The sequence below is a fragment of the Sebastes umbrosus genome, chromosome 22 (assembly GCF_015220745.1).
Source record: "Sebastes umbrosus isolate fSebUmb1 chromosome 22, fSebUmb1.pri, whole genome shotgun sequence".
Taxonomy (NCBI): Eukaryota; Metazoa; Chordata; class Actinopteri; order Perciformes; family Sebastidae; genus Sebastes; species Sebastes umbrosus.
This window is the reverse complement of record NC_051290.1, coordinates 10,215,915-10,236,385: the sequence shown is the minus strand read 5'-3', so window position 1 is coordinate 10,236,385 and position 20,471 is coordinate 10,215,915. Positions and strand designations below refer to the sequence as shown.

Below are 20,471 nucleotides of genomic sequence, written 5' to 3'. Positions count from 1 at the left end.
AGCGTCTGTAGGTGGCACTCTTGTGTTTCTATTCAGCTATGGTGTCTAGCTATTGACATCTACATGTGTCTTCTATTTATTGCAAATAAATCACTTCTGTTGCTGTTGAAAATGTATAATTCATCACTTCCCTGTTCACCAAGGAACCTTTTCCCACAACAAAAAAGCTGTTTTTTAAGAAAAATGTAGTTAAATTTACGTAAAAAAACAAACAAAAACGTCATATATTATGTCTTAAATGTACTTAAACTATTTAAAAATGCTTTTATTTGTGTTTAATATTTTCTGTGATTTGTATGGTGTTATCTAGTTTTGAAACCAAAGTCTTCACATTGTTTTGTACTCCAGACACGAATCTCCAAAGTGCTAACACAGGCCTCTGCTGTGCACCGGGGCGTTGAAACTAATCGGTTGTGATGGTCCAGTGTGAACTCGGCAGGGTTCTGGCACCGGATCCCTTCCTTTACTGCCAATCCTCCATCTGCCTCCGGATCCACCGCAGAGAGACGCTGTGTGTCACCAGGATGACAAACTCACACGAGAATATATGTAGTTTAAAGTTTTTACAATAAAGCTGCAGTTTCAATGTTTAAATTATATTTTAAAGTGTCAGTAGTGGAGTGCGGACATAGTTTTTGGTCAAAATTGTGAAGTGTACGCCCTTAGTTACCATAAGTACATCTCTTGGAGCACACAACAGGGATGCATACTATCTTTAGAACAGTCTGTCAGCACCGAGTGATTAATAGAGCGTATGTAAAGTGTAGTGCTGGTGTTTTGGAGGACATAGTGTCAGCATACCAAGGCTAGGCAAGGTTAAGCATGTTCTTGTCAACGTTAGGTTAAAGGGACTGTTTGTAACTTTTTAAGCGTATAAATGTAGTGGGTTGGCACACATGCGCGTCCGCATATGCGCGCTCGCGTGTGGCCGGAGCCTCGTCTCCGCTGCTTGCTCTCCTTCATTCAGACAGCGCGCGCGTCCTCGCTGTCTCGCTCCACCTCTAGACGTGAACGCGCGCTCACTACACACTGCAGAAGAGTTAGTTTAGCCCTGAGAATATCTAGTGAATGTAGAGTGGACGTTTGTGCAGAAATAAATGCTGCAGCTCCTCCAGACCAACAGAGGTTTTCCGTGTCTTGTGAAGTGACGGGGCTCCTCAACGAGTTACGTTATCGTCTCGTTACCGACCGGGTGCCGGTGTCTTCGGCTGCCGGCTGCGGTCGGGCGGCGATAACGTAACTCGTTGAGGAGCCCCGCTGCTGAAGCCTGCGCTGAGCAGGAAAAGCCAACACTAGGATCAGCATTGATTCATGGAGAGACATTCGTCTGGTCAGCTAACATTACTGCCAAGCAGCTGAAATATAGAGTGATATTGTGCTTTTAGCTGACGTCTGTTGCCCCACTGTTTTGAGCGATGCTCGTTCATGTCTATGCAGAGCGAGCAAGCGCGAGCTCGACGCTGTCTATTTGAATTCCCCTTTCACTCAAGGAAATATGTGTTTTGGTACATGTGCAAATAAGTAAACACAACAACAATTTGGCAACAACATGGCTTGCATAACAAGTCTAGCGTTGATTCTCAGTGAAGTTGTCGTCCTCTTCACACCTTCTAAACGTTCTTTCATCGTTTGAGCCATCACATGCAAACGTCAATACTAGAGGCTACAATACTGTATACACAGAAACAGGATATGTCCATGTGAGATTACAGTAACTGTATTTGTGTAGCAATGTGTTACTCTTAACTGGAAAAAGAAAATTCACCTTTGAGTTTTCATGTAAAGGCATATACAGTGAACAGAAAATCTACCTCGCCACAGTACGTAACACCATGTCATAGATATTTATGGAATACACATGTATGTCTGATAGATTTTGATAATTGTATGGATCATTTTGCATGTGACGGCTGAAATGATGAAAGAATGTTTCGAAGTTGTGAAGAGTACCACAGTTTCACTGAGAGTCAACTCATCAATTTTGATCAGCAAATGGTAAATGGTAAATGGACTTGCATTTATATATCTTCCGAGCACTCAAAGCGCTTTACACTACATGTCAGCTTTCACCCATTCACACACACATTCATATACTGACGACAGAGGCTGCCATGCAAGGTGCCAACTTTGCCCATCAGGATCTAATTGACCGTTCACCATTCGCCTTCGGGAGCAATTCGGGGATAAGTGTCTTGCTCAAGGACACATCGACATATGACCTGGAGCAGCCGGGGATCTATGCATTACCCTCTGAGCCACAGCCAATGATCATGTATATAGACAATAAACATGTACAAGTGATTATTGTGCAAATTGTGAACAATTGTACTTACTTTTTGCACACACATGTGCCAAAACTAGTGCAATTAGCTTGAATGAATGAGAAATTCTAATGTGTTGAGACCAACAAACTAATTTTGAGAGATTTGAGCTCATTGTTTTGGAAAAAAAAAAAAAAAATTCTATACAGAAAGACTGTAATAGCAAAATTAAACGAGGAAATGCAATATGATATAATATTACCAATGATTTCAAAATCTGTTTTTAAATGACAAAATGTAGCAAAAGGTTATCAGATATGTCACAAATTTGACTGAATAAATCAATAAACAATAGTTGAAAACTTAAAATGAGTATATATATAACTGTAAAGTATAAATGTAAAGTGTAACTGTAACGTATAAAGCTTTATACTTTTATATACATATTTATATACATATATTTTTTAGAATCGGTGGCATTATATCCGATGTCCATCGTCAATAAACATCTATAAATCGCCCTGGAGGTTATAGGGGAGAAAGACACCGCCGAACTTCCCTGAGAATCGGCAGGTTTTTCACTTTTCTTCAGTATCAAAGTTTCCCTCTGATAGTTCTCTGCACATTCATGGGTGCAATGTAAACACCAACTGCTAATAGCTAATTCGGCATAATTTTAATGGATCCTATGTTCTTGTGTAAACAAATATACGCTATAAAAAAGAAACAAAGGGGTCAAGTTAGTCCACAATTAACGAGCCAACTCCATGGCAACATTGCACTTCCGGTTAACATCCCCCCCAGCCCAAGGCCCTCAAAGATAGATAGATAGATGGATGAATGGATGGATGGATGGATGGATGGATGGATGGATGGATGGATAGATAAATAGATGAATAGATAGATAGATAGATAGACAGACAGACGGACAAGACAGGGTGGATATGTCTTCTGGCAGGACATTTGAGTACACCAACTGCAGTACACAAACCAGACATATCATTTGTTTGACTTGTGCATCATTCATTAATTAGTCTACTTTCACAGCTCCCAGGCATTGCTTACAATAACTCAGCATCACCTCTCAGTATCTCTATTGTTCAATACTTTCAAGGCCTACGAATACACTAACAAACAAAGTAACTGTCAATAAAACTGAAAAGAAATTACCAAAATTGGAATTTCTTTTTAAAGGAACTGTGTTTAATATTTTGGGGATCTATTAAATGAAATGGAATATAATATTCATAACTATGTTTTCATCAGTGTATTATCACTATAAACACTAACAAAGGCGTGACGCATGCAGCGCCGTGTGAGCTGATTTATGATCACCTGCAGCATTTGACAAGACTGACTCACTGGAATGAAATGACTCACATCAGAATGTTTCTTAGTGAAAACATTTTGCTTCAGTAACAAAATGTACAGGACATTCTGTCTGTAACTGGCAGTGTGTCAAAACCGGCCTTTTAAATGGTAATCGATCCCATGAGACAGCAGGAAGAGTTAAGGGGAATTACCCAACAACTTCTTGTTGACATTTATTGCTCGCAGAGGATGAATTCTAATGTCTGTGACGATCCCCTGACTTTCCTCGAGAGCCACCATGGCATAATTGTGTTTTTGAGTGAAATGTCTCGACAACTTCAGTTTAAATCATACAATTACACTAAGGATTTCGATGATTACATGACTCCTTATTTCCCTCCTAAATTTCAAGGACTGTTTAAACCATGAATGTATAAAAAGAACTGAATACAGCGTTGGAGGTGGGCTCCCATTCATTAATATGAGAGTTTCTCAGTGGCGTGTGAGGCCAAAATGGCTTGACTGCAGAGTGACGGAAAGTACCCAGATCTTCTGCAGAAGAAAACACGATGAAGTGCCCTCAATGGTGCCCTTCCAGTGGAGAAAGCGTGACAAAGTGCACTCAAAGGTGCCTTTCCAGTGAAGAAAACATGATGAAGTGACCTCTAGGGTGCCCTTCTAGTGGAGAAAATGCGATGAATTGACGTCTATGATGCCTTTCCAGTGAAGAAAATGTGATGAAGTGCCCTTTAGGGTGCTCTTCTAGTGGAGGAACCATGATAAAATGCCCTCAAGGGTGCCTTTCCAGTGAAGAAAACATGATGAAGCGCCCTCTAGGGTGCCCTTGGAGAAAGCGTGATAAAGTGTCCTTTAGGGTGCCTTTCCAGTGACGAAAACATAATGATGTACCCTCTAGGGTGCCCCTCTAGTAGAGAAAACACGATGAAGTGCCCTCAAGAGTGCCTTTCCAGTGAAGAAAACATGATAAAATGCCCTCTAGGGTGCCCTTCCAGTGGGGAAAGTGTGATAAATTGCCCTCAAGGGTGCCCTTCTAGTGGATAAAACACGATGAAGTGCCCTCTAGGGTGCCCTTCCAGTGAAGAAAACGTGATGAAGCGTTTCCTTTAACCCCGCCTCCAAGCCCTCAGTCCGTCCTCGGTCTTGGGCTCATTCTCATGAACGGCAGCACGAAAATAACTCAATCTCAAAATGATGGGAAATGTAGTTTCGGCTAGCTAGACAGATAAATAGATAGACTGACATACAATAGATAGAGAGGCAGAGAAAGGACACTATCATTTTCTTTATTGCCACAAAGATTTGCTACCCTGTATTTCATGCATTAGGCCTGAAAGAAAATTTACAAACCTCTCAACAGGCTGTTGTAAGCAAGCATAGACGACACATTACAGTCAACAGTGAGCCATACAAGTGCAATGGAAATGGAAATTACATTCAGGACTATTTGGTGCTGAGTGATCTCACCGTTCTATCTGATACATAAGGATGCATCAAAGCAGTTTGATTGAATTCAAGCCTCCTGTCTGTGAAATCTTTATTTCATTGCCTGCCCTCCCCTCCACACCCTTGATTATGACAAGAACATAAGCCTGACCTAATCTACAAGGGGAACACCAGAAAGCCGGAGAAAGTGGAGTACTTCCACCCTCCCATCAGGTTCCCCCTCTCCAGTTTGAGGTAAGCCTTGTCCCCTCTCTCCATCATCACCAGCCCAGCATTGGTGGCCGCTTCCCTGGTCACGTCCTGATCACCTGCGAAGGCTGAAATCACCGGCCAGCCGTTGAGAACCAAACTCACCTGGGAAAGATGGGGGAGGAGAAGGGGAAGACATTTGCGGGGAAATGATGATCAGAAAACATGGATTTTTTTTATATATATATACAGTATATAATACATTAGGGCTGTCAAAGTTAACATGATAATAACGTAAATTCGTTTTAACGCCACTAATTTCTTTAATGCAATTTGCTATTATTAGGTTATAAGCTTTAAGCTGGTGTTCTCACCTGTATTGTCTGTCGGTTGTAAACTTTGACAACATGAAAGCTGAAACTGTAGACTCCTTTTCTAGGGGCCACAAAGATACTCCTCGCTGGATCGAAATGGCTGCCAACGTTTACTAGGATCTAAGAAGAAGAGGAAATGAAGAGAGAGAATAAATAATACATCCTGAGCCAAGCTACTAATATTGTATTAAAGTTTTGGAATATATGATCAAAACTATATTTAGATTTTGGAAAATTCAGCGCTAAATTATTGCCAGGAAAACAAGAAAGGGAGGATATGACTAGGTGCTCTGGCAGGACATTTGAGTACACCAACATGCAGTACACAAACCAGACATATCATTATTAATCTGATTTCTGCATCATTCATTTTTATTAGTCTACTTTCACAGCTCCCAGACATTGCTAACTCAGCATCACCATTCAGTATCACTCTTGTGCAATACTTTCAAGCCTTTAAATAAACACCAGACGTGACACATGCAGCACCGTGTTTGTGACCTGATTTATGAAGACTTGCATCATCTTAGTACCCTGACTCACTGGCACTTGACCCAGATCATAATGTTTGATAGTGAGAGCATTTTCCTGGAGTAATTAAATGTACTGTACATTCTGTGTAGTTTGGTCAGTGACTGGCAGTGAGTCAAAACTGTGGTTTTCAATGGTAATCAATCCTGTTTAGTGACATCAGGAAGAGGTAAGGGGTATTACCCAACAACTTCTTGTTAACATTTATTGCTCGCAGAGGATGAATTCTAATGACTGTAGTGATCCTCCTAAACGTAAAGGACAAAAGCAAAACTTTCCTTATTTCCAATATATTACACGTTCTAGCATAATTCAGAAGAAATTTGCAGAACAGCTTCCTCATCTTTTCATTTTTTTAAAATCAGAAGCAAAGACCAATCGAAGACCAGTGGGCCGCATGTTTATCCAAACTGTTGAAGAGGTAAAATATAAGCCCACTGACTTTTTCTGTACAAGTCTCCCAGTCGCTTTTTTATGACCATGCCACTTAGATTAACCACAATCCCAAAATGGGGACAAAAACAAGATGAAGATGAAGGTGATGCTAACGTGTTGGACGAGGTAAAAAATATTGATAATACTTGATAAGCAAATGCCCACTGAGCCTTGTGAGATCGGGCTGGCCTTATGAAGCTAAGGTTCATCAACATCTGTAGCCCACATACTTAGAAGGCGGACTGAAATATAATTTAATTTGGACCCAGCTGCTGGGAGCCGAGCAAGAATGTTGTCGGAGTTAAAAGCATAACTTCATTAAAAAACAGAAAAGGCATGCTCAAAAATAGCCAATGCCAAAGAAGGTTGACTGTGAAAACCATGTTTCCAAAGGAGTAGACTAAAAAAGATGTGTTCATTTTATTTAGCCTACTTAGGGAAAGCACAAGACCAATTTGCTTAATTTGCAGTGGCCATTTTGAGGAGTGGTAAAACACCACTATAGGATCAGTCTAGTTGTCTTTTGTGCCCACATTTAAAGACTAAGTGATCCAATGAAGGTGTCATTTAGTCCATTAATACAGAAATGTGTTTTATGTACATAGCTCATATGTTTTAGAACTCAAATATCAAATATAAGTAGCTTAATCCATTTTTTTGGGGCTGTGAATGTGTGAAAATTTAGCAAGTGGACCTTTGGCAAATCAGTGTTACTGAAACTGAATCCTACCTGGTCAAAGTAGATGGTCATGGTGCGGTTGCTCATCTCCGAGGGTTCGTGGTTGGTGTTTCGGATGGCTGAAAACGCCACCCGACCAGTTCCTGACCTCACCGACATGCCCAGAGCATTACCCGATGGCTCCGCAGAGGGAGTGGAGTCGCACACCACCAGACACTTTCCCTCCAACACGATTGGCTCTGTGTCATTCTGGCAACTGACCTCTGAGGGCCCCCACTGGAGCAGAAGCAGCAGTCCAACAAAAAAGACTGAGCAGGGAGCAAGGTAGGGCGGAGGGGGTGGAGATGGACAGGGCATTGTTCCAAATGAGGGTGAGCTTTGGGTGTTTCAGGGGAAACAGTGACAATATGGCTGCCACAACTCTTCAGCAAGAATGTGTCTTTTTGAAGAACACCTCACTTTAGCACCAAGATCATAATTTCACCTGGAAAAAACACTTCAACCAAGGATTTCTTGCCGCTCATGTGTCATTAAATAATTTATGTAATCCTCAGCTAATAGTTCCGCCAACATCGGGTGGACACGGAGTCTCTCTGGGGAGGACTTTTAGTTGGCACCAAGACAATGGCTTCCCAGAACAGCAGACAGGAAGTCCTTATGATAATAGTTGGTGGTTATCCAGTTCTGCACACCACAACAAGCCAAACAAACGGATTTGGAGGCTGTCAAGGCTTCAGGCCTGTTCGAAGGAGTAGATCACAAGACACAAATTTGCACATGAAAATTTTGCACATTTTATGAAAACAATAGGCTACATGACTTGGTTACGTTATGTTTATTATTTCAGAGAATTGTTGAGGACGTTTGATTGGAAAAGGCATTCAGATAATGCTAAATTCCCAGCACAAATTACAGGAGAATAAAGTACATTTACCAATTATGTAAGCTTAAAATATGGGTGTTTGCCGATGTGATGTGCGCATGTGATCACATATACTGTATATTCCATGTAAGATTATCATCCAAAGTACACTTTTTCTTGACTCTCTCTCTCACAAATAGACAGTGAAGACACTTAAAATCAAGCAATCACTGCTTCATGGTGACAGAAATGGAAACTTTTAGTACCTTGGCACTGAACCCTGATGTGATATGCAAGAAAGGGCAACAAATACTCTTCTGTAGAAGTTAAATGTTTTTTAATGTTGAAAGCTTTTGGTGCTGTTTCTCTGACCAATCAGTAAGACTGAAAAAACAAGTAATTAAACAAGAGAAAATTGAGTAAGGGAATGGCAGCGGACATTAAGAGGAAAGTGATTATGCTGAGGAGGAAAATAAGTAGAGGAAGAAGTGATGAGGTAATGTTTTGGCCAGGAAGAGGGCGTGTGAGTGCCAGCTGGACTCAGGAAGGGGGTAGGCTACAGCGGACTATCACAATCCCACCACCAAGAGGCCATCTGTGGGTAAGCATTCACGCTCTTTCTCCACCGGCACCTATCCAATTGAATCCGTCAGTCTCCGCGATTGCATTCCTTTACACACCCATGAACAAACACTATAAATATTACAACACTAGCTCAAGCATTATGTGAGTGGCAGATGTGATGATCAGTAAATTACCATAATTCACACAGCAGCTGACTCTTCATGCACTGCAGGTTATCCTCAGATAAATGCTAAGACATTTAAGTGCCAACATTTTGTATGATAAAATTATAGGAGTTTAGTGAAAAATAAAGAGGATCATTTTTGCAGAGTTAGATGAATCCTTAACAACACACCCAACAATAAGCAGCACAAAAACAACCCTTACAACATGCATAAAGATATTATGGTTTGTTCAAAAACACCCACCTCTCACTCTTAGCCTTGGCTCTGCAGCGTCATACAGAAACCAGCTTTCTTCAGTAAAGTTAGAGCATCCCAAGAGCCCTGTTCCCCGTTACCTTCAGCTTTATCTTTTCCTCTCCCTATCTTTTCTCATTTCCCCATCTCCCTCTCTCTCTCTCTCGCTCTCTCTCTAACGATCTCTCTGTTCCAGGGAACCCCTGTGTTCGAGCAGACGTTTAATCACATCACGAGCATCGCGTCCTTCTGTTCTCACGGCTCCTCGACCCCCTACTGTACCTGTTCCCCCTCCCTCCTCCTCCATCTCCTTTACCTCAGATATCACAGAACGGATGGCAGAACCGAAAGGCTGCATCACAATCTGCTATAAATCCTTTCTGATGGGGATGAAAATTATATATTTTTGCAAAGACAATTTTGTTTGATCAGCATGTTTCGCTGGTCAAACTCCCTCACAAAAAGCCTAGACTTTCATGCAGGTTTCTCAGGTTTGGCAAACAAAACTCTTCAAAGGATTGGTTCATCTTGGTTGTAAGATTTTGAAATGATGGGTCTGGATAAATAATTACGCTCACATTTGTGTTGTGAATACCCAAACCTGTTTCTTCGAAATCACGTTTATATACTTGCTACAGCAAAATTGTTTCACCAGAAATGTAATATGCCCTTTTCACAGAGGCCATTTTGGCATTTCATTGCAGGGTAAACACAGGTGTAATTAATAACATTAATTATAGCTCTGTTCCATTTAATTACTTACCTGGTATTTTGCATGATGGCTCACTGGTATGGCTGACACGCTAAATACCTATACGTATTTACCCTGTTATGAGATGTCAAAATTGCTGCTCTGAAAAGGGCCTATTGCACCTGCATTACATAAAAATGTATTTGCAAACTTGCAAAATGTTCACTGACAATGTGCTTTCCCAACAACATCTGCTCTTTTATAGACTATCTACTTGTAGCAACCAAAACATAAGTATGTAAGGAGTGCCTTAACCAACTAATGTTTTGGGCAATCACACTACTTTGTTAAGATTTGGGAGATTGTCTTGCTTTAATATTGAAAAGATCATTATGAAGCACAAAGCAGAACATTTTTTACCTTTAACATTCAACTAACCTTAACCAAAGTTGTCACCTAAGCTTTTAAACAGCTTTAATTGTCATAAATTGCTTTTGTACACAGAGTGAAATGTACTCTCTGTATTTAACCAAACCTACTATTAGGCAGTGCCCAAGAGGTGAACTGTCACCTACTGTATGCAGCTACTGTACCAGTCCACAATTTCTACTTTGGAAGTCCTACAGCTGGTCCATGCGGGGACTTGAACTTACAACCCTCCGGTTCCCAAGCCAAGTACCTACAGACTTAACTACTGCCACCCCAAAAAATCCATCTTAAATCTAATCACACATAGGACTCAAAATGCAGTTCTTTCTTCAGTAGATAAAAACAATGCCACTGAACATAATCCACACAGCAATTACATTTATGTAAGAGCTATGGCAAAACAAATTAGTAGTATCAACACAGGTTGGGAATTATAGTTAGAAACCTAAAATATTGGTGAGTTTTGAGGGTCCAAATAAAATAATCTCTGATTTGATTGGGTTAATCTGGAGGAAATGTACTGACATTCAGAAAATAATAACTGAGGTAGCCCAGAATGTGTCAAACTCTGCTGCTTTATGGGCTTTAGAGGGATGCACAGCAGGGCATCATCTGCATAACGATTGAATTCAATATTGTGAATGGTAATCGAGTACCTCAACTCTTTACTCCACTTTTTCTTCCTGCTTCAAAAACAAACATACTCTCTTGTCTCTCTTTCTTGGGTTGAAAATCAAGCTGTTCCCCTAGAAGCTGCAGCACGTTTCTCTTAATGGAAATGTTTTGGGCCGTTGTAGTGTCTTTGTCGGTAACGATAATATACAGGTTAGCATAGATGATAGGTGAGCATAGATGTGCTCTATAATTAAAGCTGCCTTGCCGTGCCTTGTTACTGGCAGTAAGGGCAAAGTTACAGATGAGCTTAAATTGATGATGAGTGCTTTAATTGTTTGAGCTTAAAACCACAAAGGTGTGGTGTAAGATAATAAGCATGAGCGGGCAGTGCAAGGAACAAACTGTACCAACAGTCGTACTTTGTAATTACATAACTAATAATTACATGATTACTGCCTGGTAATGACGAAGTATCAAACAGCATGATCATTAACTAATGAGTGTATCCCGAAAACATGTTCATATCATATCCAACCGAAAGTGATAGCCCTTTTAAGAAATACCACTGTATCTGTTTGAATCTTATTTTTGTCTGATTTTTATGGGTTGATTTAAAATATGTTAGTTACAGTAAGGATTTGGTATTTTCCAACACAAATTCAATCTCATGCATGCGTATTTAAATGATCAGTTTAAAGTGAATGAAGCAACCCTCACTTTAAACACACATGACACATGACATGAAGACATATAGTACATCCAGGCTGAATGTACTATATGTCTGCATGTCGTGTTCCACAAATGTCTTTTTGTATTCAATCCAAACAGTGAGTGCACATTTGTTTTCTAAAATATATGAAGAAGTTCATGACTGAATAGGTCAAAAAAATAATACTACAAAAATAAGTAGTGATTAAGTAGTAAGTAAATAATAAGCATGCTTGACACATTTTCCTTAAAAAATAAAGGTTGATAGAAAGATAGGACGGTTCAGGCATGGGCCTCTACAGCTGCTGGCTTTAATATTCATATGTAGGCATTATGTTGTATTTGTAAGTGCACTATACTGTATTGTTGTAAAAGTGAATCTTTGTACTATGCAATGTGAAACTATTGTGGGAACGGACGGGAGGGTACTTGTCGACACATCCAACCTTTATTTTTCCTGGTGTGGGTATTACACTCTGATATTTTGTTATGGCAAAGATTATTGTTCTGCTTTTTAAAAATTATAAGCAATTGATAACAAAAACAATAAATAAAAATAAAAATTTAATAAAACAAATACTTTGCAGTTGAAACATCTATTAATAATATAATATTGTGGTACAACCTATACAAAACTGTGGAAAAATAATACAAAAGCCAAAATAAAATAAACATTAAAATAATAGGTTAGTTTCTTTGTGTTATGTTAGTAATGGGAATTACGGCTGCTTTTAGTGAGCCAGATCATTTGGCTTAGCTCACCAAGAAGAGCCGGCTCTTTCGGCTCCCAAACGGCTCTTCGTTTTACCACTTTTATAATTCAGCCAAATTTAGCGCTGCTTTGACCTATGATTAGTATGTGTGCACACATATCACTTAAATTATTCACTTATCCTCTCCCTCCTGCTCTGTACCTGTAGACCGTCAGTGCGTTGCGCACCCCCGCTACTCCCTCATTGATCATATGATCCTTGTCTGTCATCACCTGATTGGTCGCACGGACGTCATTAACACAACATTCAGTCACAGTCAGTGCATGGAGTGCCCTTAAAAGAGGACACATCAATAGTTATTGTGTGACTTTGCTATTTTAAAGAGTTAGTTCGGATTCACCAAAGTCACACAATAACCCAAACAAACTGACCGATCGAGGCAGCGGTAGACCAGCAACTTACGTGTTCTGTGAGGTAAAATTACTGTTTTTGTCAATGGAGTCTGGTGGCTTTGAAGAGAGCATAGATAACAGCTTCAGTTCCCCGTCAGAAAAAGGCTGTCTGATGGCAAGGTAAAGTGGTGAAGATATTTTAAATATAGCATACACTTAAACTGATATTGATTTTTTTTTTATGTGGGCCTTTCTTTAGGTGTCTAAATTAAATTTTTCTGCTGCCCCCGTCCACAGCAGTACATTGCTTTGCTCCCGTGCGGTAACTCTTGTCTGCTTCTCCAAACTGGGGCTGTGCTGACCGTCATATAATACACTAACTATGGATAAGTACCTCATACAACTCCACTTCAGAACCTCCAAACTAAGCAGAATTGAAATTTATGTTAAAGTTTAAATAGGCTACATGGAAAAATAAAACAAAAAGGATGGAATTTCACAGTTCTAATTTTTCAAAACATAACTTTTATTTTCAGTTTCACAATTTTTATCTTACATTGCCCATTTACGGTATGGAATACATGTAGAACAACAATCATAGTGCATGCAACGATATGTAAAGCATTTTATGTACATTTATATTTTACAAACACGTGAGTCTGGTATCATTTGAATGATAAAATTATGAAAAACAATTCATGCTGTCAGAAATAATGAAAACCTTGCTGCCACCTTTTAGCGTGTGCGTCATGTGTTACTAAAAAGAAAAACAACTCATACATTTTGGCATGTTGCAGGCCAGTGTAGTCAAATACTCAAGTACAATTAATATAATATACAGTATATAAACTCAGTTAGCATCATCATTTTGCATGACACATCACAAGACTGACTCAATGGTCATGTCCCGTCCTTCCCAGACTCTTTCCTCAAGAGGACAGATAATCAATGGGGCGGTGTTCTTCCCATCACCTTGAACACCGGGGTTAAAGTACGGGCGGAGGGGTCCAGTAAAGTCACACCCGCTGTAAGTGTAAATGTGGGTCTTTGCTTCTGCGTTGTAGAAGGACACCAATCCTTCCTCGTAGTCCAGGAACACGCCCACTTTCTGGGGTGTTTCCTGGAGGTGGAGGGAGACGGAGGGACCAGCGCATGCACTGAGATTGGCACAATTCCGCCGGCATATCGCCCAGTAACCGCTGTCAGGACGCACTGTGATGGCTCCCTTCGTGTTGATGGACTCTCTGGCCACGCCCAGATCCCAGTCTGTTTTATCTCCAACCTGAAAAACAATGTACATAGTCAGACATTCATGCTAGCTTTAAATTAAGTGCCTGATAAAAATACATTTGTGATTCACTTTACGTTGATTGTGTTTGCCAAGCTGCTGATGTGCATCTGTGGCTTAAATCATGTTTCCTTGTTTCTGAGCTTCTTACCTGGACCTCCCAATAGCGTCTTCCAGATGTGAAGCTTTGTTTTCCCAAAACGCAGACACAGGCGTTGAACCTCTGAGGATTGTCTGGCAGTGGGGCATTATTCTTCTGGCTGCTGACAGTCACCTGTGGATCAACATAATCATTGTTACCATCAACATTTTCATCATATTAGCAACACCATTAAATGAATTAGCAACAATTAATAGCCTTATAATTGTCCCAATCATTGCCCCTTTTCACCAGATTCTGACATGCTTTTCACAACCCCACCAATTTTAGCTCAACCTGCTTGTTTCAGAACAAAAGCTCTGTCTGTCTGTCTTTAAAGTCTCTAAATGTAAGAAATCAAAACTATTCTGAAGAACTATTAGTTTCCTAAGAAAACTGTGCTATTTACACATTTGATTTAATGATCAAACAATCAGACAATACCTTCTTTTTGTCTGGAGACAGGACCAGCCAGCCGGAAGCCGTCTCAGGATCCAGAGTAACATCGACTGCAGAAACAAAGAAGAAAACAGTGAGTTAAGCACTGGTGGACTCTTGGATTCCTCTATGGTAGATAAATCATGAGGAAGTGCCCTCTAGGGTGCCCTTCCAGTGGAGAAAACATGATACGCCACTGGAATCAGATAATAAAAAGGGGAGCTAATCACAGTTCAACTAGGTTATTTTAATAAGCAATGGATGTGTGATAGTGTACATACCTTCATATTGATTCAACTTGTCGGCTTCTGCAAAATGGGAGAAGAAAAATGTTATTGTCATGCGTTGATTTTTAACAACAATCTTTGTTCACTTTGTGGAGTAGATTATCATTTCCCCCCCAAAGATTACTGACCTTCTGCAGACAGTTTGTGCGCCACATCCTGGCAGACGTCCACAAGCTTGGAGACGGCTCTCGATACCGTACCCATGCAGTTCTCTGAGTGGATCACGACCTCAGACCAATCCCTAGTGGGAGGGAGTCGACTTCGAGACTTGAAACTCTAAAATGGCGAAGACACGGGATTCTCATAAGTACAGAACTTTAAATGTTGACACAGCACAGAAATGTTTTGCACAAAACTGTTAAAATGCAGTTCTGGTATCTAACCTGTAGGAAGTGAACAGAGTTCTGAGTTTGCTCCAGGTCCCGCAGATCGCTGGCCCTCGTCTGCAGCTTGTGGATTTCCTGCTCCAGCTCCTCAAACATCTCCAGGGCTCTGCTCTCGGCTTCTTGCTGTCTCTCTTCCAGCTCCTCCACCACCTCGGCCTGGTGTACCTCGATGGCGGTTATCAGCATGCGGCAGACCTGAGCGCTGCTTTGTATCTCCCTGTCTGAGATTATCTGTCAAATGAAACAATAGAAACATGTAAGTTTACAGATAAAAACAGACAAACCTGACCAGTTAGCCCTTTTTGAACATGTATCCACGCAACAACTTACTTTGCTTAGATTCACTGACTGTTTTATCTCCTCCTGTTTTCTCAGTCTGGCATAGATCATTTGTTTAATGCCGGCCTTCGTCTCCCTCAAACAAGTCTGCAAAAGTAAAACAAATATTAAATTGTGATTATAATTTACTGCACAGAAAAGCAGCTGAGACAAAAGGTTTGAAGGCTTCAAAGGAATATATGTTCAGTGACTGAGTTCTTTTTCTCACTTAAGAAATGCAGAAACATATTTCTATATTTGTACAAACAGGTAGAAAGGACTGATTCTTTATACAAAGGAATTTTAGGCTGAAGAGGATGAATAATTTTATATTTTCCTCACCTTGACCCTCTTGCTTTCCTTCTCTATGGGTATGATCTTGTGGTTTTTGTGGTCCTTCTCTGTGCATTTAACACAAACAAGCTTCTGGTCTGTCTTGCAGAACATTGTCAGTGGCTTCTTGTGTTTTCTGCAGAGGCGACTGGCAATGAAGGTGGCCGGATCCGTCAGCTTGTGTCTCAGCAGTGCTGGATCATTCAGGTGTTGTTCGATGTGAAGCTCACAATAAGACGCCTGGCACGTGTGGCACGACTTGACCGATGGTGACTTGTCTCCGTGGCAGATGTCACAGGGAACTTCATCAGCCAGGGAATTTTTCCTGCTTCCCGGTGGCGACACATCATCCACATCCTTCCCTTGAGACCTTTTGAATTTGAAATAAATTCTGTTAAATCTCAATTTAATGAAAATATTTTGTTCTTTTTATATGGTATAGTTAAAAAAGTGAAAAAGAGATAGTATTAAAAATGAACCTTTCATAGATTTTAATGATTTCAGCATATCCATGGTTGACCCTGAGTTTTGGACGCTTTCTGAATGTCTCTTTGCAGAGCGGACACTCATATTTGCTCTTTGTATCCCAGTAGCCTTCGATGCAGTCCAGACAAAAATTATGACCACATTCGGTGGTGGTGGGATCGGTGTAGATGTCGAGGCAAATGCAGCACTGGAACTGCTCCTCAAGCGGCACGGCAAGGGTCATGTTTGTGACTGGAAAAAAACACATTATATTACTCAAACATGCATATCAGAGTGAAATTCTTGCAGCTGTTATATACAATTTTTGATTTTTGATTAAAATGTTTCTATGCAAGTTTGCAACATGGCCTCAAATAGTAAAATACATTCAATATAGAGGTGTCTTTCTACTTTTAATTACAACATTATCTATAAACATGTTATAAATTCACACAATACTGTCAATTTAATGTCACCAAAGCAGCTGCTAGAGTATTATTCTGTAATCTAATAGCAGTATCCTCTTACCTGTTTGGGCTGTCATTTTGAGCGTCTCGATCGTCCTCATCAGACACAGCGTAAAGTGCAGGATGCAGTGTCCCGATTTTTAAATATATACTCAGACACTCCTTGTTTGCAGAGTGATTAGTCGCTCTTGTCTGGTTACCGTTAAGCGCCTCCCTGAAGGAGTTGAATTCATTTTCTCAGCTCACTCAAACATTCTGGTACGTCTGGTTTCTTGACTTCCACTGATTACTTCCTTTGTCATACACGATTCTACCTTGATGTCATATTGTTGAAGGGTTGGCCCTCAGCTGCAGATTGTACTAGAACATTTGCTTTACGTGCTATAACTGTATATAGGTTGGTACGTACAGGCACGAGAGTAATTGAGCAGAAGCCGAAACGTGATCATTGATTGTTGAGGTCAAATAAATGTGTGTGTTTAAAAAAAAAAGAGTAGAACACCACCTGAGATAATATGTACGAAAATGTGTCATGTGCAATTCTTGTGAACTATCATGTGAGTGCATTGGGATTAAACATAAAGTATTCCACATTGTACAGTGTGCCTGGTGTAAAGTTTGTGCAATTCTTCAATCTAAAAAAATCAATACAGAGATATATGAATAAATGAATGAATGAAGTTTTTATTATTGTGTCACACGCACGTTCAACCTGTTCAAAATGTACCTTAAAGCAGGGGTTCTCAACCTTTTGTAAATTGAGGCCCACTTCGGATTTTTTAAAAAAAGTTTCCGAGGACCACCTTCCCAAATAAATGAGAAACTGGGCTATAAATATGTGTTATGCCACTGTCAGCTGTAATGACCCACATAAATATTCAGCTTACCCTCACCCATCACTCTCTGCCATTATGAATCCAAAGTATTCAGGGTCATATTTCATCACCACACGCTTTGGAGCTTTTAAGTTGTCTCCAACATCACTTCTTTGTTTAAAAAAAATGCTCAATTGTTTTGTCACTGTATCCAAGAATGTTAGCTGTGTCTGTAAAGGGGAGACTCATGGGTACCTATAAAAAACATTTTCATTCAGATATCTTGAGGTCAGAGGTCAAGGGACCCCTGTGAAAATCAGAAAATCAGAAAACAGGATCCGCACACTGCATTGGTAGCTCCCAACATTTTGAATGAAGCTGTTATTTTCACCCCTGTGAAAATCGCCATGACAGTTTTTCCTCGCCAAAATTTTGCATACATTTTGAGCGTTATTTAGTGCTCTTCCCGACAAGCTAATATGACATGACCACTAGATTCATTAGATTTTTTAGTTTCATATGGTACCAATATCTTCACTTTAACTCAGATTTTAAAGAGCTTAATCTAACCATTTGGCAGTACCTCCATGGCCCAGTAGATGGCGCTCAGGTTTTCTGTGATGATGTTATATGCTATATGTTATATAAGTAGGTTGATTTGTCAAGATATCAAATATATGTGCATACATTACAAGTTCATTATTGTACATTCATGCCATTTGACACGAACCTCTGTCCTTAGAAAAAAAAAGAAAAAAAAAAGGAGAACAGTATGTACAGACTGTTATGCCAAGAATCAACAAACTGGTTTTTGTTTTGTTCTTCTGCCGTGTTCAGTTCAGATCAGATCGTCAGCGCCGTGCTGCTGCAATCCTCCACTCCCCTTACTGTCACGTGGTTGTATGCCTCAGCCAGCAAGTAAAGTTGCAGTCTACATCCGTGTCTGTGCACAATGTCATCACTTCCTTATAGGATCATTTTATCCTAAAGCTCCACCGGAATCGGAGATCACTTAAGTGCGCCAGCTGTCATTTCATCATGTCTGAGTCTGATTCATTGTGGCGGAAGCAATTTCACCATAGTCTTAATTTATATAATTAGCTCTGCCATTGCGACACTCTCAAGACTGTAAACAATGACCAGAGCATTGATTCAGATATCCGCTGACTACACCGGAGCCACCAAAATATTGGCAAATAAAGTGTTCCAGCTGTCATGTCATCATGGTGAGTCTCATTCATCATGCCGGATGTAATTTCACCATATTCTTAGTTTACATAATGAACTCTGTTGTTGCGCCACTTTCCATAAACCCTCTGAGACCCACATAGACCCGTTTTTGTCTCTTTTTTACGGGGGTACAGGTCAACAATATTTGCCACATAGAAGAGGTGTACATCATCTGAAAGCTGAGAAGCTGAAGATTTATTTGAGATGCAGCTCAGCATTGTGTGTCAAGTTATTCTAGTCATAAATTTGTAATTAATATAAATTATTTAATAAAAATAAATTGTAAAAGTGTATAAGGGTTTAGAACATTATGATGGAAGTATATGATGGCCATCCCCATGCTCTATTATGTCTCATAAGTTGTTGCAGCAATTTTTGTATTGATACCATTTGTTACATAGATTTGGTGCTAAATTTAACAATTTTTTACCACTCGAGAAAATGATCACAAGTCCCTCCAAAATACTTCATTAAGAGAAAAAGACTTTGAGGAAGACCATAGAAACATTTCCTGTGATTTGGTATCAAATTTTTGACTTTCGGATAATTCTGCAAGAATTGCATTTTTCAGCGTTGGATGGCGAGCACTTCTGTTCTGGAAACTGCTCAGAAACCATTTGTTGTCAATATACCTAGGGAAGCCATACGTCCTCTGAATGCCCTAGGTCTCTAGTTTGTGGTTGTAAAGTTTCATGAGGTTATGATTATCTTTGAGGTCACAACAGTTCTTTTTTTTTTACCTGTAACCCTACAATGTTAAATGTACTTGTGAAATGTTTTCTTCTCTCACAGTTTCGTGGCAAGCTCAAAGAAAAGCTCTACCTAAATCTATGATTGCACAAGTGTTCCAGCTTTCATGTCATCATGTCATGAGTCTAATCCATCGTGCCAAAATTAATTGCATCATATTCCTAATTAAGATACTGAGCTCTGTCGTTGCAACACTTTCCAGTAATATTCCATTAATCATTGGCTTAATTTTTATAAACATATCTGCATATGAATGAAGAATCTGTAGGCAATGGGCCAAGATTTTGGTATCGGAAGCGTTTGGTTTCAGTCCGAGTAGTACTGACCGACCACGTTATAGCGGGCTTTGGTTACATGCTGGTAAATAGTCCATGCGGAGAGCAAAAGAGGCAGAATGCATTGGCCGTAACCCCAAGAATATTGGTCATTGCCCCCAGAGGTTGTAGTCTATCGCTGTCAGACTGATACCCAATGGGTTCTGAGATTGTCTGTGGCTTAACCAATGATAATTCCTGAAACCGGTTTTGCAAAATACTATTAAGCATGAACAAAAAATGTTCCCCTATTTAAATCAAGTTGGTGACTTGTTAAATCAACGGATGAAGAGAGAAACAACAGGCATAAAATCAAATGAAGAAGTTAGATATCAACACACAGTAAAACAGTTGGGTGAGCATTCCTATGAAAGCCCAGTTTTCATGTTAAATTAGGTTTTTACCTACATGTGTCACTTTGCCTTGTAGCAGGCGGTGCCATCATAAATCTACTACTCACACTGAAGCAAAAAGCAGATACTCTGTAGCATGACCCGGCCTAATAGGAGCCTCCATCTTTATACAAAGAAGCACTGGATTCCCTTGATCATTATTGCCTTTTTGCATAGGTGTATCCTGAAAAAACTTAGAAATGTACAATATG

At 40.0% G+C, this 20,471-nt stretch overlaps 2 protein-coding genes and 1 long non-coding RNA gene across 3 annotated transcripts; all 3 read right to left on the bottom strand.

Moving 5' to 3' along the window:
• Nucleotides 1-4,857: 4,857 nt before the first annotated feature.
• On the bottom strand, nucleotides 4,858-9,271 carry si:dkeyp-74b6.2 (cerebellin-1). Its single transcript, XM_037758062.1, has 4 exons — nucleotides 9,099-9,271; nucleotides 7,296-7,983; nucleotides 5,600-5,719; nucleotides 4,858-5,390 (listed from the first exon to the last, which is right to left on the bottom strand). The coding sequence occupies exons 2-4, from the start codon at nucleotides 7,599-7,601 to the stop codon at nucleotides 5,193-5,195; spliced, it is 624 nt and encodes a 207-aa protein (XP_037613990.1). The 5' UTR covers nucleotides 7,602-7,983; nucleotides 9,099-9,271; the 3' UTR covers nucleotides 4,858-5,192.
• Nucleotides 9,272-10,224: 953 nt separating this feature from the next.
• Nucleotides 10,225-10,467, bottom strand: LOC119481287. The gene is made up of 2 exons (XR_005205159.1): nucleotides 10,352-10,467; nucleotides 10,225-10,295 (listed from the first exon to the last, which is right to left on the bottom strand). It is a non-coding gene; the product is annotated as an uncharacterized LOC119481287 (long non-coding RNA).
• Nucleotides 10,468-13,142: 2,675 nt separating this feature from the next.
• LOC119481271 (E3 ubiquitin-protein ligase TRIM21-like) lies at nucleotides 13,143-16,860 on the bottom strand. The gene is made up of 10 exons (XM_037758048.1): nucleotides 16,820-16,860; nucleotides 16,306-16,543; nucleotides 15,836-16,196; nucleotides 15,506-15,601; nucleotides 15,173-15,406; nucleotides 14,918-15,065; nucleotides 14,784-14,810; nucleotides 14,509-14,573; nucleotides 14,077-14,199; nucleotides 13,143-13,919 (listed from the first exon to the last, which is right to left on the bottom strand). The coding sequence occupies exons 1-10, from the start codon at nucleotides 16,857-16,859 to the stop codon at nucleotides 13,518-13,520; spliced, it is 1,734 nt and encodes a 577-aa protein (XP_037613976.1). The 5' UTR covers nucleotide 16,860; the 3' UTR covers nucleotides 13,143-13,517.
• Nucleotides 16,861-20,471: the final 3,611 nt, after the last annotated feature.